Source organism: Aricia agestis, chromosome 17 (assembly GCF_905147365.1).
Source record: "Aricia agestis chromosome 17, ilAriAges1.1, whole genome shotgun sequence".
NCBI classification, from domain to species: Eukaryota; Metazoa; Arthropoda; class Insecta; order Lepidoptera; family Lycaenidae; genus Aricia; species Aricia agestis.
The window spans coordinates 8,007,392-8,020,061 of NC_056422.1; the positions used below are offsets into that span (position 1 = coordinate 8,007,392).

At 38.7% G+C, this 12,670-nt stretch overlaps 1 protein-coding gene across 1 annotated transcript in view; it reads left to right on the forward strand.

Moving 5' to 3' along the window:
• The window catches only part of LOC121735357 (monocarboxylate transporter 4-like), a 124,358-nt gene extending 112,905 nt beyond the window's left edge, over window positions 1–11,453 (forward strand). Inside the window, exons 8-12 of the mRNA XM_042126159.1 lie at window positions 3,022–3,163; window positions 3,884–4,015; window positions 5,150–5,324; window positions 10,071–10,223; window positions 10,294–11,453. Of these exons, the coding sequence (XP_041982093.1) occupies window positions 3,022–3,163; window positions 3,884–4,015; window positions 5,150–5,324; window positions 10,071–10,223; window positions 10,294–10,823 (1,132 nt within the window). The 3' untranslated portion in view covers window positions 10,824–11,453. The remainder of the gene's footprint in view (window positions 1–3,021; window positions 3,164–3,883; window positions 4,016–5,149; window positions 5,325–10,070; window positions 10,224–10,293) is intronic.
• Window positions 11,454–12,670: the final 1,217 nt, after the last annotated feature.

Below are 12,670 nucleotides of genomic sequence, written 5' to 3' on the forward strand. Positions count from 1 at the left end.
GCTGCAGGTGCGTTTACCTTTTAAGAGGTAATAGGGGAGGGTAGGGAAGGGAAGGGAATAGGGGAGGGTATTGAAGGGAATAGGGCAGAGGATTAAGCCTCCGGTAAACTCACTCATTTGGCGAAACACAGCGCAAGCGCTGTTTCACGCCGGTTTTCTGTGAGCCCGTGGTATTTCTCCGGTCGAACCGGCCCATTCCTGCCGAAGCATGGCTCTCCCACGTGTAAAATGTCGTGCATCGTTTAACGTGTTTGTGCGCGATAGACTAGACGTATGTGAATTATAATTGCACTAGATGTCCCGCGCGGCTTCGCCCGCGTAAATTAGGAATTTTACAGAAACCGTACATTTTCCCATAAAAAATATCTTATGTCCCTACTCCCTTCACTTGGTCTACTCTATATCTGTGCTTAATATTGCCATAAAAATTGCTCCAGTAGTTGGTAATTTCTTATATTTCCTCCGTTTTTCCCACATTTTCCTGAGTTTCTTCGGTAGTATTAGACTTAGCGTGATAATATTTAGCCTATAGTCTTACTCGATAAATGAGCTATCGAACACTGAAATAAATGTTTTTTAAATCGGACCTGTAGTTTCTGAGATTAACGCGTTCAAGCAAACATACTCTTCAGGTTTATAAAATATTAGGTAGGTATAGATTTTTTTTAATTATCGCTTGACAAACTCGAGTCTCGATCTAAAAGACTATGAAAAGTACACAACAGGGTCATTATAGGCTCATAAGAGTCATAAGTCATAACCATGGGACGATGCATGGTATAATATGGTAGTGATGATGATGATGATGATGATGATGAATGTAATTTGCATAGTAGCATATGCTTTCCATTCTTAAAATAACGCCGAAACACCCATACTTGTATCTATAAAGAATCAGGAGTTCTCTCAGCACCTTCCGAACCACGGTATACCAGGTAACTCGGTGCAAAATCTTACTTGTTGGTAGCATATGCTTAGAATACTTTTCACGAAACTGAAGTCACCTCATGTTTCCCTATAAATTTTGAGGAATTCCCTCGATTACTTATGGATCCTTCATCAGATCACCACTTTTGTAAATATAATACCAAATTGGGATGATACCCTATATACTAAAAGAAAAATTTTGAAAATCGGTTAACAAACGGCGGAGTAATCGTTGAACATAAGAAAACGAACATAACACCTCCCCCATTTTGAAAGTCGGTTAAAATTGTAGCCTATGTGTTATTCTGATGTATAAGCTATATTATTGTAAAGTTTCATTAAAATCCGTTCAGTAGTTTTTGCGTGAAAGAGTAACAAACATCCATACATCCACACATCCATACATCCAAACAAACTTTCGCCTTTATAATATTAGTAGGATAGGATAGTAGGAAGTAGGATAACTTGATAAAAAATGCAATGCAATAGCTTTACCGCGGCACGAATTTATTATTATTATTTATTTTTTTCGATGATGTCCCGGGGGCTGTGGACAAACGGCCTTAGTCTGTATCGTAATTTGCGTGGTGAATATGAATGAACATTATACGAGTCGCGTCGGCTTCGTATATTAAAATATTGTGAGTAATAGGGATGTGCCTTGCAGTACCCCGATTCTCTGCCCGATAAACTTTAGCGGAAAGGGACTGTTATAGTGTACGATGAAATATTTTTATAGGTCTCGTTGCAGAAATAACGATCAGATGGTCAGAAAATTATGGTTTACATACACATCAATTATTATTATTTTTCAGTTCTGTCATACCTTCGTACGTTCTCGTATTTTATACGTTCAAACTGTGTGGTTGTCGTTCACTTGCACAATATCCGATAGGAATATAAGTGCTGTGGTGTGCATTTCAAGCAATTTAGTGTATTTTTTCTTTCTTCCTATAAGTATTTGCTTCTTTTTTAAACAATCTTCAAAAGTATGTAATTATAATGCCTGGAAGATGGTTTAGATCGAATTTAAAAAATAATAGATCGATTTCTAGACGTGTCAACTGCAGTTTGCTTCTTGTTTGTTACAATGCCAAAAATCGTCGTTTGCCTATTGCGCATCACTACATTCGAGCTTATAAAGGACTCGAAAAAGCCTATTCATAGTCGCCGGCTTATTGTGCCCAAACCTTTGAAAATAGCACACTTTCCCGAGTACAATGATATAAAAGCCGAAATAACTTTTTTCGTATATTTTCTTTAATTATCTCCTCTATGTTGGAACCTCAAATCCAATTTTGGCTAATGGGAGCGGTTTCATTCGAATCTGTAATAGAACCAGCTGCTATCGTCGGCAGAAATTATTGCTAATTTTATAGGCCCTTTTAATTGCTTGTTTACCTATACTACCTGGAAGACCGAGTTTTGCTCGGACTGCAAAGAAAATAAGCAACATAAAGCTGAATTTACACCGGCGCGGAATGGAAGCGTCAAGAGGACATCCCATTGTTTAGTATGACATATCTTTTACTTGACTAGTTCGCGCCAATCCCGCGGATTCCACAGATGGCACCGACGAATTCTCGAGAATTCCGTGGAAGACGCTTGGCCAATTTTTTGGCTGTTTATATTAAATTCATTATGCTATGTACAGTTTCGTTGCAAAAAGTCGATTTCGTTCCATTCCGCGGTGGAATTAGGCTAATGAGGGTTGTATGGCGCTATGTGGCCGTCAGGTCTATCGTGTCAGACAGATATAAGACAGCTATATCGTGACATGTGGAAGCTATTTCGTGTCATATGACAGCTCACAGCTGTTGTACACGACAATTGATACGATAGACCTGACGGCTACATAGCGCCATACAACCCTCATTGCGCGATTTTTTTGAGGATAAGGTGGTCACGCTAGGGGAGGTGGGTCTCACAAATTTGATCACGTGTGACAATTCTAAAAATCATGAAATTCGTGTGACGTACTTTATGGACGGTCATTGGTCCCTCATTTGACATTTAATTAAATAGGACGATATTTCACGAGTAAATAAGTTATTTGTTTTTAAACATTATTTATGAATTTTCAATACTTAATAGGAAACTAGGCTGGAGGCTGGGACTACAAGCCATAACTGGGATCCTGGTGCTAGCGTTTTTTCTAAGCGCAGTATATCGAAGTGCTTCCCTCTACCACCCTCAAAGAAGAGCAATTTTACATCTTAAGAATCAACGTCGTAAGGTAAGCTGTAACAATTTATCATCGAGTTCCTTAGCTGAGTTTTAAAGGTTTCATATTTTAATATTCACTCTAACTTGGCATCGGCAGATAAAATTTAAAACCCGATGACTACAGCAAAAGCTTCGCAGACTCATAATATAAATCTATATTATTATATACCTCCTGTATAAAAATACATCTGGTTTTTTTAGTTTTCCTGGTCAGCCGTCAGATAACGTTAAAACATTTTGTACCTCGACTTTATAACCGCTACATTTGTGATTTGCTTATTGTTCTCATTGTACAGGGTGTAACAAAAATAAGTGATAATACTTTAGGGTGTGTACGTATTCCTTGTAGAGAGTTCACTGTGAAAGTAGCAGCGCTGAAAGACCAACATTTTTTTTCACTTTTGTATGGGGAAACTCGTGACGCTCGGGCCCTTGCCCATACAAAAGTGAAAATTTTTTTTCGTCTTTCAGAGCTGCTACTTTTACAGTGAGCTCTCTACAAGGAACACATACCCACCCTAAAGTATTATCACTTATTTTTGTTACACACTGTATATGCACATCACAATTTTCCCATTTGCACATGTTGTGCTTTGCAGATTGTACTAAAATTGTGGTCTATTTTACCTTTACGAATATCTCTAATTAATATCTACGATGAAGATTATTCTGCCAGGCTAAAGAAAAGAAGAATATGCTTAGTTTTTTTAAAATATGATTATCTTACCAGGTTAAAGAAAAGAAGGGTATGCGGTCTTCCCCTCTAGTGGACCTTAGTCCGGTACGCTCGCGTCCTGCCAGAGTGCTGCTCTGCGCGGCGGGCGTCGCGGCCTTTGGGCTGTATACGCCAGTGTTTTTTCTGGTCAGTAAACCCTATACATAATGGAGGCACTTCACATGGCTATTTGTATTAGCGTATTTGATGTATTCGCCAAACAATCACCATGTGTAGACGGTATGTTTGACAAATATTGACCTTATTTGCCTATTTGACAAAATATCCAATACCAAATACACGTATCCGTACCTTTATCGGTTTTTGACGCACATCAAAGGAGTCAAATAGGCAAGTAAAGAAAATCAAGTAAAAGTTTGGTATTTGACGTCCATGTGTGGAAGGCCGTATTTGCCTTTATTTGATTGTTTGTGTATACGTCAATAATTTTGCCAAATACAACAAATAGCCAATAGCAAATACAAATAGCCATGTGAAGTGCCTCCATAACAAATTGTAAATAAGTTTGTAAAAGGCCATGATGCATGTTAGCAAAGGGTCAAGCAAGTCTATTGTCGAAGAAAGCAATGACCAATGACGTTTCTCCTATGCTTGTATTCACCGATTGTAGTTTGCCATTCAATCGGTACGGACGCCTCATTGATCAATTTTGATAGTTCACTGATATAAATCACTTTAGCCTTAAACCGACAAGACAGTGTTTATTTTGTGACTGAAATTATGAATGTTGCACATTTAAATAGCGTTGTTAACTTATGTCAAAGTTTAGGATGACGTGTACTATGATCAATATTACATATAGCAAAATGATATAATAACTTTAAGAAAGTAATGTCATGTCAAAGTCATGATTGTCATTTCTACAAAGTGTTACATTTGGAAAATATATTTCGACTGACCGTATTGGTCATTGGTATAACAATTAAAAATTAAGAGATAAAAAAAACAACAGACTTGACTTTGACGACCCCTGTGGCTCAGTGGTGAGCGCGTCGGTAGCTCAAGCCGGAGGTCGCGGGTTCGAATCCCGCCGACGGAACAAAGAGTTTTCAAAGTTCCCGGGTCTGGATGTGTATTAAATATGTGTATGATATAATAAAAATCTTAAATATATGTATAGTATAAAAGTATTAAATATATTTCCGTTGTCTGGTACCTGTAACACAAGTCCTTTAGGTACTTAGCACGGGGCCAGACTGACGTGGTGTGAAGCGTCCATAGATATTATTATTATATTATATAGGTTAATACTGTTCACAGGCTCTCCAAGGTTTCCACGAAGGTCTAGAGGAAAGTGCCCTGGTGCTGCTGCAGACGTTCCTGGGCTTCGCCGTGGTGCTGGGCTGTGCTGGCTTCGGACTGGTGCTGGTACGGCCCTCGGCACAGTGCCTCGTATCCAAGCAGTACCTGTGCCAGACGGCCATGTTGGGAATAGGTAGGTGTCATTTGGATTTTCAAGTGACGTAGCCTCGAAACGTCTGTCAACGCTCCTAAGGGTCAATTCAAACCGCAACGCAACGCGTAGATGCATTACTAAATTAGTATGGATATGACAGATTCGCAAGACGTCTCACGCTGACGACATTTGTCAAATCCATACAAATTTAGGTCGCGTCGCGTCGCGCCTCGCCTCGTCACGTTGCGGTCTGAATTGACCCTAAGGCTACATACAGACGAGCGGCACTTGTCGACGGCAGTCGCTGGATTTTTTTCATTGATTTTTTTGACACTTGTCAACGGCTGCCGTCGATTGCCGTCGAAGCGTGCCAGGTTCCGATCGTCTGCAAGCGCTCTTATTTATTCAATTTAGTATAATGTAGATATTAAGTGTCCCAGTAAGATATTCACGTGACGCGAAAAAATTGCTTTTCAATTATAGTTTTGAAGGCTTCGTAACTTTTTTCTATATTTTTGAGCACTCGCATATTGGGTTATGCAGCTCTTACTGTTATATTTTAAGTTAAAGTTATTTTTGTTTTCGAAATATTATATTATCTACTTTATTTCAGTCCGACAGTATCCAATTTATCAGCAGTGTCAAATTGTAGGTATCACAATACCTATTTTTTTATCCTAAATCGATTTCCCATAATATTTTAAGTTAGCGTATTAAAAAAAACACAATGACCATCACCAACCCCTTTCTGTCACGAAATCATATTTGAGCTGCAACTCACCTGCGCAGACTTCCAAATATTTCATCAATATTTTCGTCACGTCTGCTTATATTTTGTAACATAACAAAAATGTTATATTTGACACTTACTTCCTAAACAGACGCGCGGAATTAACGAGTTTATACACGTACATCTGAGACAATAATCTTCGCAATTTGAGGATAATTATAGAACATGTTTCAGCAACCGTTAAACGCGCTTACAGTAAACTTTTACAATAGGGTATAATTATTTCATATCAATTTATATCAACGTGGGAAAGCCATGCTTCGGCACGAATGGGCCGGCTCGACCGGAGAAATACCACGTTCTCACAGAAAACCGGCTTGAAACCTTCCCGTCCCTTCTCATCCCTACCCTCCCCTATTACCCTATTCCCTCTTAAAAGGCCGGCAACGCACCTGCAGCTCTTCTGATGCTGCGAGTGTCCATGGGCGACGGAAGTTGCTTTCCATCAGGTGACCCGTTTGCTCGTTTGCCCCCTTAATTCAATAAAAAAAAATACTAGGTATATACATTCTGCTTAAACGTCTTTACTTAATATAAGTAAGTATATAAAAAGTGTCCAAAAAATCCGTAAATTTTACTACACCTTCATAAATACAAGAACATTAGGTTCTTTAGTGACTGGCAAAAGGGTGTAAAATTTGCCAACTCAACGATCCCTCGAAAACCCTATTACTTGGAAGCCGCGGTTAACAAAGAAAGGTTAAGATTTTCCTACAGAAAATAATATTTTTGCAACGTTCCTTAGTAAACGCCTTTCTCGTTTCATATTCTGTTATTATAAATTCCGTTATGTTATTATAGAACCGAAGTGGTTTTCATTCAGCTGAATTTTGTTGTTAATTTTTTCTATTTCCGTTTTGCCTTATTTGAATTCATTAATATTAGTATTAGTATTAACTATTAAGGTATTAATCCATACGTCCATACTAATATTATAAATGCGAAAGTGTGTCTGTCTGTCTGTCTTTAACCTCTTCACGCTCAAACTGCTGAACCGATTTTGCTGAAATTTGGCATGGAGATACTTTGAGTCCCGGCAAAGGACATAGGATATTTTTTATCCCGGAAAAATGTACGGTTCCCGTGCGATGAACGATTTTAGGCAAAACGGAGTTGCGGGCGTCATCTACTTAGTTCATAACACAACAGGCGTGCCAGTATTCTGTGACTATATTTTAACAAGATGGAAAAATGTTCAATAATTCTTTTTTTTTCATATTGTAATTAAATAATGTTGAACTATGTTAAGTTGTTGTTTGCTATGTTTTATTATCTTAAGTATATTTACTGAGTGTAAAATATACAGGGTGTAACAAAAATAAGTGATAATACTTTAGGGTGTGTACGTGTACCTTATAGAGAGTTTACTGTGAAAGCAGCAGCGCTGAAAGACCAAAAAAAATTTCACTTCTGTATGGAAAAACTCGTGACGCTCGGGCCCTTGTCCATACAAAAGTGAAAAATTTTTTTCGTCTTTCAGAGCTGCTACTTTCACAGTGAACTCTCTACAAGGAACACGTACACAGTTCGGAAAACGGATGAGAATTTGGAAAAACTGTATAGAATATTTATAGAGAAATTAATAAGCTCTAATGTCGTGATAGAATATTTTTTGCTACAACGCATAGTTTTTTTAGTTATTGACGAAAAACTAAAAATTGAGACCTTTGTCGCCCTCCCCTCCCTCCGGCTCACCTCCTAGACGTCAGGACTTTTAATATGTTTTGTCCTTAATCACCCTGAATGAAAAACGAAAAACCCTGCAAAAACTGCTTAGGTTCCCGTTCACGCATTCTACAAATACCTACTGTGTTGACTGAGCTACTAGTTTAATTATTGGTAATTTATGCAAAGGCTGTTGTTATTTTAATTGTTTTTTTTTTTCTATTTGATACGATCTGTTATATTTTATTAGTGGATTAACATTTAACTTAAAATTCAATAATTTCTTTCTTTGTTTATGTCCAAATAATACAGGCTGTAACAAAAATAAGTGATAATACTTTAGTGTGTGTACGTGTTCCTTGTAGAGAGTTCACTGTGAAAGTAGCAGCGCTGAAAGACCAAAAATTTTTTTTACTTTTGTATGGGGAAACTCGTGACGCTCGGGCCCTTGTCCAAACAAAAGTGAAAAAAAAAATCTCGTCTTTCAGAGCTGCTACTTTCACAGTGAACTCTCTACAAGGAACGCGTACACATCCTAAAGTATTATCACTTATTTTTGTTACACACTGTATATTAAATAATTCTTTACAGCTAAATAACATGATTTATTCAAACAAAACCAGTTTTACAAAATTTAATGATAATAGAATAAACCTTTGCACTTTAACTGACTCACCCAGATAATCTGCAGAATACCTTTTTAGTCTGCAATCTAACTGGTTTACGCACATTAACAGTAACATATTATTTACTTTTTATTCTTATAATAGATTCTTACGGCGAAGTCAATAGACAAGAATTATGTTTGTATGAAACTTGGCTCTCCATTTTTACCCGACTACGGCGAAGCAAAAAGGAGGGTTATGATTTTGGCCTGTATGTATGTATGTGGATATGAATATTCATCTGTTCCCTCATAACTTTAAAACTACTTAACGCATTTGGATGAAGAAGCCTCTTGACTGTCCGCTGGTTATAGGCTACATGACATCACATTAAATTGACTGTAGCACCATCTAGGGGACTGAAAGTAAAGAACGAAAAAATATATTTTTCCTGACAATGTCGTGTGGACTATCAAAAGAAAGAGCTTTATTAGCACATTTCAAATATGTGAACATTATTAGCAATTTCTCACGGGTTTACGAGCAATCACCTGATAATTGCAAGATTTAATAAATCACTAATTCAATACAATATCTATACAAATACATATAATAATAAAATCGGGATCGGAGGGGGGGATGGGAATAGGAAGGGGAGGATTGAGAGGGGGGGAGTAGGAGAGGGGGGGGAGGTCGGATGTGAATGTTGCTTATATCAAAATAGTGTGGGGGGGCTTCGCCTCTGGCCTTTTTTAAGAACAAAGTTATAAATTATTAAAAGAGCAATAACTGTACCCTAAACTGAACATACACTTGATGACTGTCATTTAATTACCCATATGGAGGGCTTGGCCATCAGCTGGAACTTGGGGGGCTGCGCCCCCCAAACCCCCTCCCCCTTCTTGCTGGAAGTGTTATCGCGTCGTTATTGTTGAGTTTTGATTCTCCTTTTTTAAGAACAAAGTTAAAAATTATTAAAAGTGAAATAACTGTACCCCAAACTAAACGTACACTTTTTGACTATCATTTAATTACCTGTATGGAGGGCTTAGCTTTCAGCTGGAACTTGGGGGGGGCTGCGCCCCCCCCCCCCCCCTCCTGGGAGTGGTATCGCGTCGTTATTGTTGAGTTTTGATTCTCCTTTTTTAAGAACAAAGTTAAAAATTATTAAAAGTGAAATAACTGTACCCCAAACTAAACGTACACTTTTTGACTATCATTTAATTACCTGTATGGAGGGCTTGGCTTTCAGCCCCCCCCAAACCCCCGCAAAATATCCATCTCCTTTAAAATTATTATACTATACTTGGTACTACTAATATATACTCTGTGACTATGCTAACGCGGACTAAGTCGCGGGCAACAGGTAGTGAAACAGAACCAAATAAATTGTAAAACATCCTCGATCATTTGAGGAGTTGGATAGTTTAAGATCGAGTGAATCTTAGCCCCAAAATAATTGAAATAAAAAACTAAAACCCGACTACTAAAACACGCTCTAAAAAGTACGACGGCTATCCTTTAAACATTTCCATATACCTATAAACTGTTTTCTTGTTTCGTACTTTTTAGGGCGTGTTTTAGTAGTCGGGTTTTAGTTTTTTAAACTTTATTTTTTAAATTTATGTTTTGGTGGGATTTCACTTATCAAAAAATATGAAAAGTAATGTGTTTTAATGTGTTGGCAATTACTTAATGTGTTTTTTATTAATTAATGTGACGTAGGTATATCGATGCTGGCGCTGAGCAGCGTGGAGGGGTACCACGGCTACGTGCTGTTCGCGTGGATGTACGGGCTGTGCCTGGGCGGGTTCCTCTACTCCATCAAGATGCTCACCATGGAGCGGGTGCGGGGGCGACACTTCACCAAAGTTTGGAGTGAGTAAAACTTCCGCCGTAACGTTAAAAAGCACTCAAACTTTACCAAACGCGATCGAACTTTTAACAGGTTTCGTTCAGGGCGCCGAGGCGATCCCCGCGATCGTCGGGGTTCCCGTGACGGGGTACATAAACCAGCAGGTTCCGCGCGCCGGCTTCTACTTCTCGTCGGCGGCGACGCTGACGGGGGCGCTGCTGCTGTTCTTCGTGGGGTTCTCGAAGCGTGAGCCGGAACCGCCAATGACGGTGCCGGCGCCGGCGATCTCGGAGCCGTGTCTGTGCGTGACGCCGCCGCGCTGCGAGCCGGCGTGGTGCGCGTGCGGCGCGGGCGGCGCGACGGCGTACTGCGCCTGGCCGCGCCCGTGCAGCGTGCGCCTCCACAAGTCGCTGTCGTACGCGGCGCCGCTGGACCGGCCGTGCTGCGCCGCGCCGCCCTGCCCCGAGTGCTGCCGGCGGGCGGCGCCGCTACGGCCCACTCGCAGCGTGCCGGAGGGCCTGGCGCGCCGCAGCAGTATGTACAGCCGGGCCGGGGGCTCCTGCCGGATGCCCTGCCACCGCCGGGAACACCACCTCGTGGAGCAGATCACGACCTCCGTATGATGTTTGGCGCGCTCGGTCGCTGGACGTTCCAAGCGACGCTGCTGCACTGCCAGTGAGTTCATTTTCCTACACATTTTAATAATATTTACACTATTAGGATGGAATATACCTGTCTCTTTATACCGATTCGGAACCCATGTACCTCACAAACTAAGTATTCCGAAAATAAAATTTGTTATATTATGTATAGTATTGAAACCGACGCGAACTTAGAGGATATAAATTAAGATATTATATAATATTAATATATGATTTAATAGATTCTATTAAAGTGGATGTAAAATAGAAAAAACATTATACTAATAAAGTGTAACTAAAATTACTTCCTAGCGTTTTAGACCTAGCAATAAATTTGAACTATTCTAAAGTACTGTACATACTGTGTAATTTTTAAAATCCTCTAATTCTTCGAATACTTGTGGGACCTTCCGTAGCGTTAGTTGTTTTTAACGACGAAAATCTTTTCTCTTACCTTTCTGTACTTCTAAATTTCTCTTATTATGTAGTAGTACATAATAGATAGTATAATATTGTCATAGAATCCCTATAGTACTAGAGAACGTTCACTAAGTCAATTTTAGAGTATAATATTTTGTTGTAAAGGTGACGTACACATGGGAAGATAAAAATAAGGTATAAAACTAAAAGTACTATACTAAAGTATAGTATAAAAATACTATACTATATATATATATAACGAGCTTTTGCCCGCGGTTTCGCCCGCGTTAAGTATTATTTTATACAAACTTTCATCCCCTATTTGAACCCCTTGGAGTTGGAATTTATCAAAATCCTTTCTTAGCGGATGCCTACGCCATAATATCTACCTGCATGACAAATTTCAGCCCGATCGGTCCAGTGGTTTAGGCTGTGCGTTGATAGATCACTATGTCAATCAGTCAGTCACCTTTGAGTTTTATATAATATATAGATATTATACTTTGTACGTTTTGTTCAAAACAGGCTACCATGTTTTATTATAATTTGCTAAGGTGTAAAAGTGACATCAATGACGAGTTATAATTTGCAACAATAATATGCTTGTATAGCTATCATTCTATTATATATTTAACGATATTTTGGTTTACATTTGTTGCGAGCATAAGCCATGTTGAATACATATTATAGGCCTATATTATTAATAAAATACTTCCATGTGTATACGGCCTTATTTAAAATTATTTATGAAGATTATATTCCGTTACTATAGATAAAGTTTATGTACGTTAGGTGTGTGATGTTACGTGGTTTGTTGTGTTGTTTTTTACAGGAGAACAAATTACACTTGAAAAAAATAAAGGATTATAATAAAAACATGTGTTTTTATAATATTATTATTTCTATTGATTTACCATCCTTGTAAACAGACAGAATATCAACTTATTTTCTCGACGATCTTAATCGCCTGTGTGTCAGCAAAGAGTCGCGAGCCGCGACCCTGGGGGCATGGTTATCCAGTGTGAGCGATTCTCGTGTGTCACCGACGCGTGCCTAGAAAGTTCGCAAACTACAAACCCGCGTACTTTGAGTTCGTACGTCACTTATCAGGCACTTTATGCTGTCTCTCTCCATTGGCACTATAATATGGCCTGTGCCCTCTATCAATACGAGCGTTCACGTATGTGTAGAGCAGTTTTTTCAACCTTCTTTTAGGATGCGACCCCGTGGTATGAAAAAATGATTCGCATGTTTTAACAAGTTCTATTTCTTTTTATCAAATAAAGTTTATGAATATAATATTATTATACTTTTGTTAAAATTCTCTTACTTAAATTATAAGAAAAGTACGGTATTTAATATCTTACTCTCTGTTTTATTTTACACAAGTGACGATAGATAAAGTATTT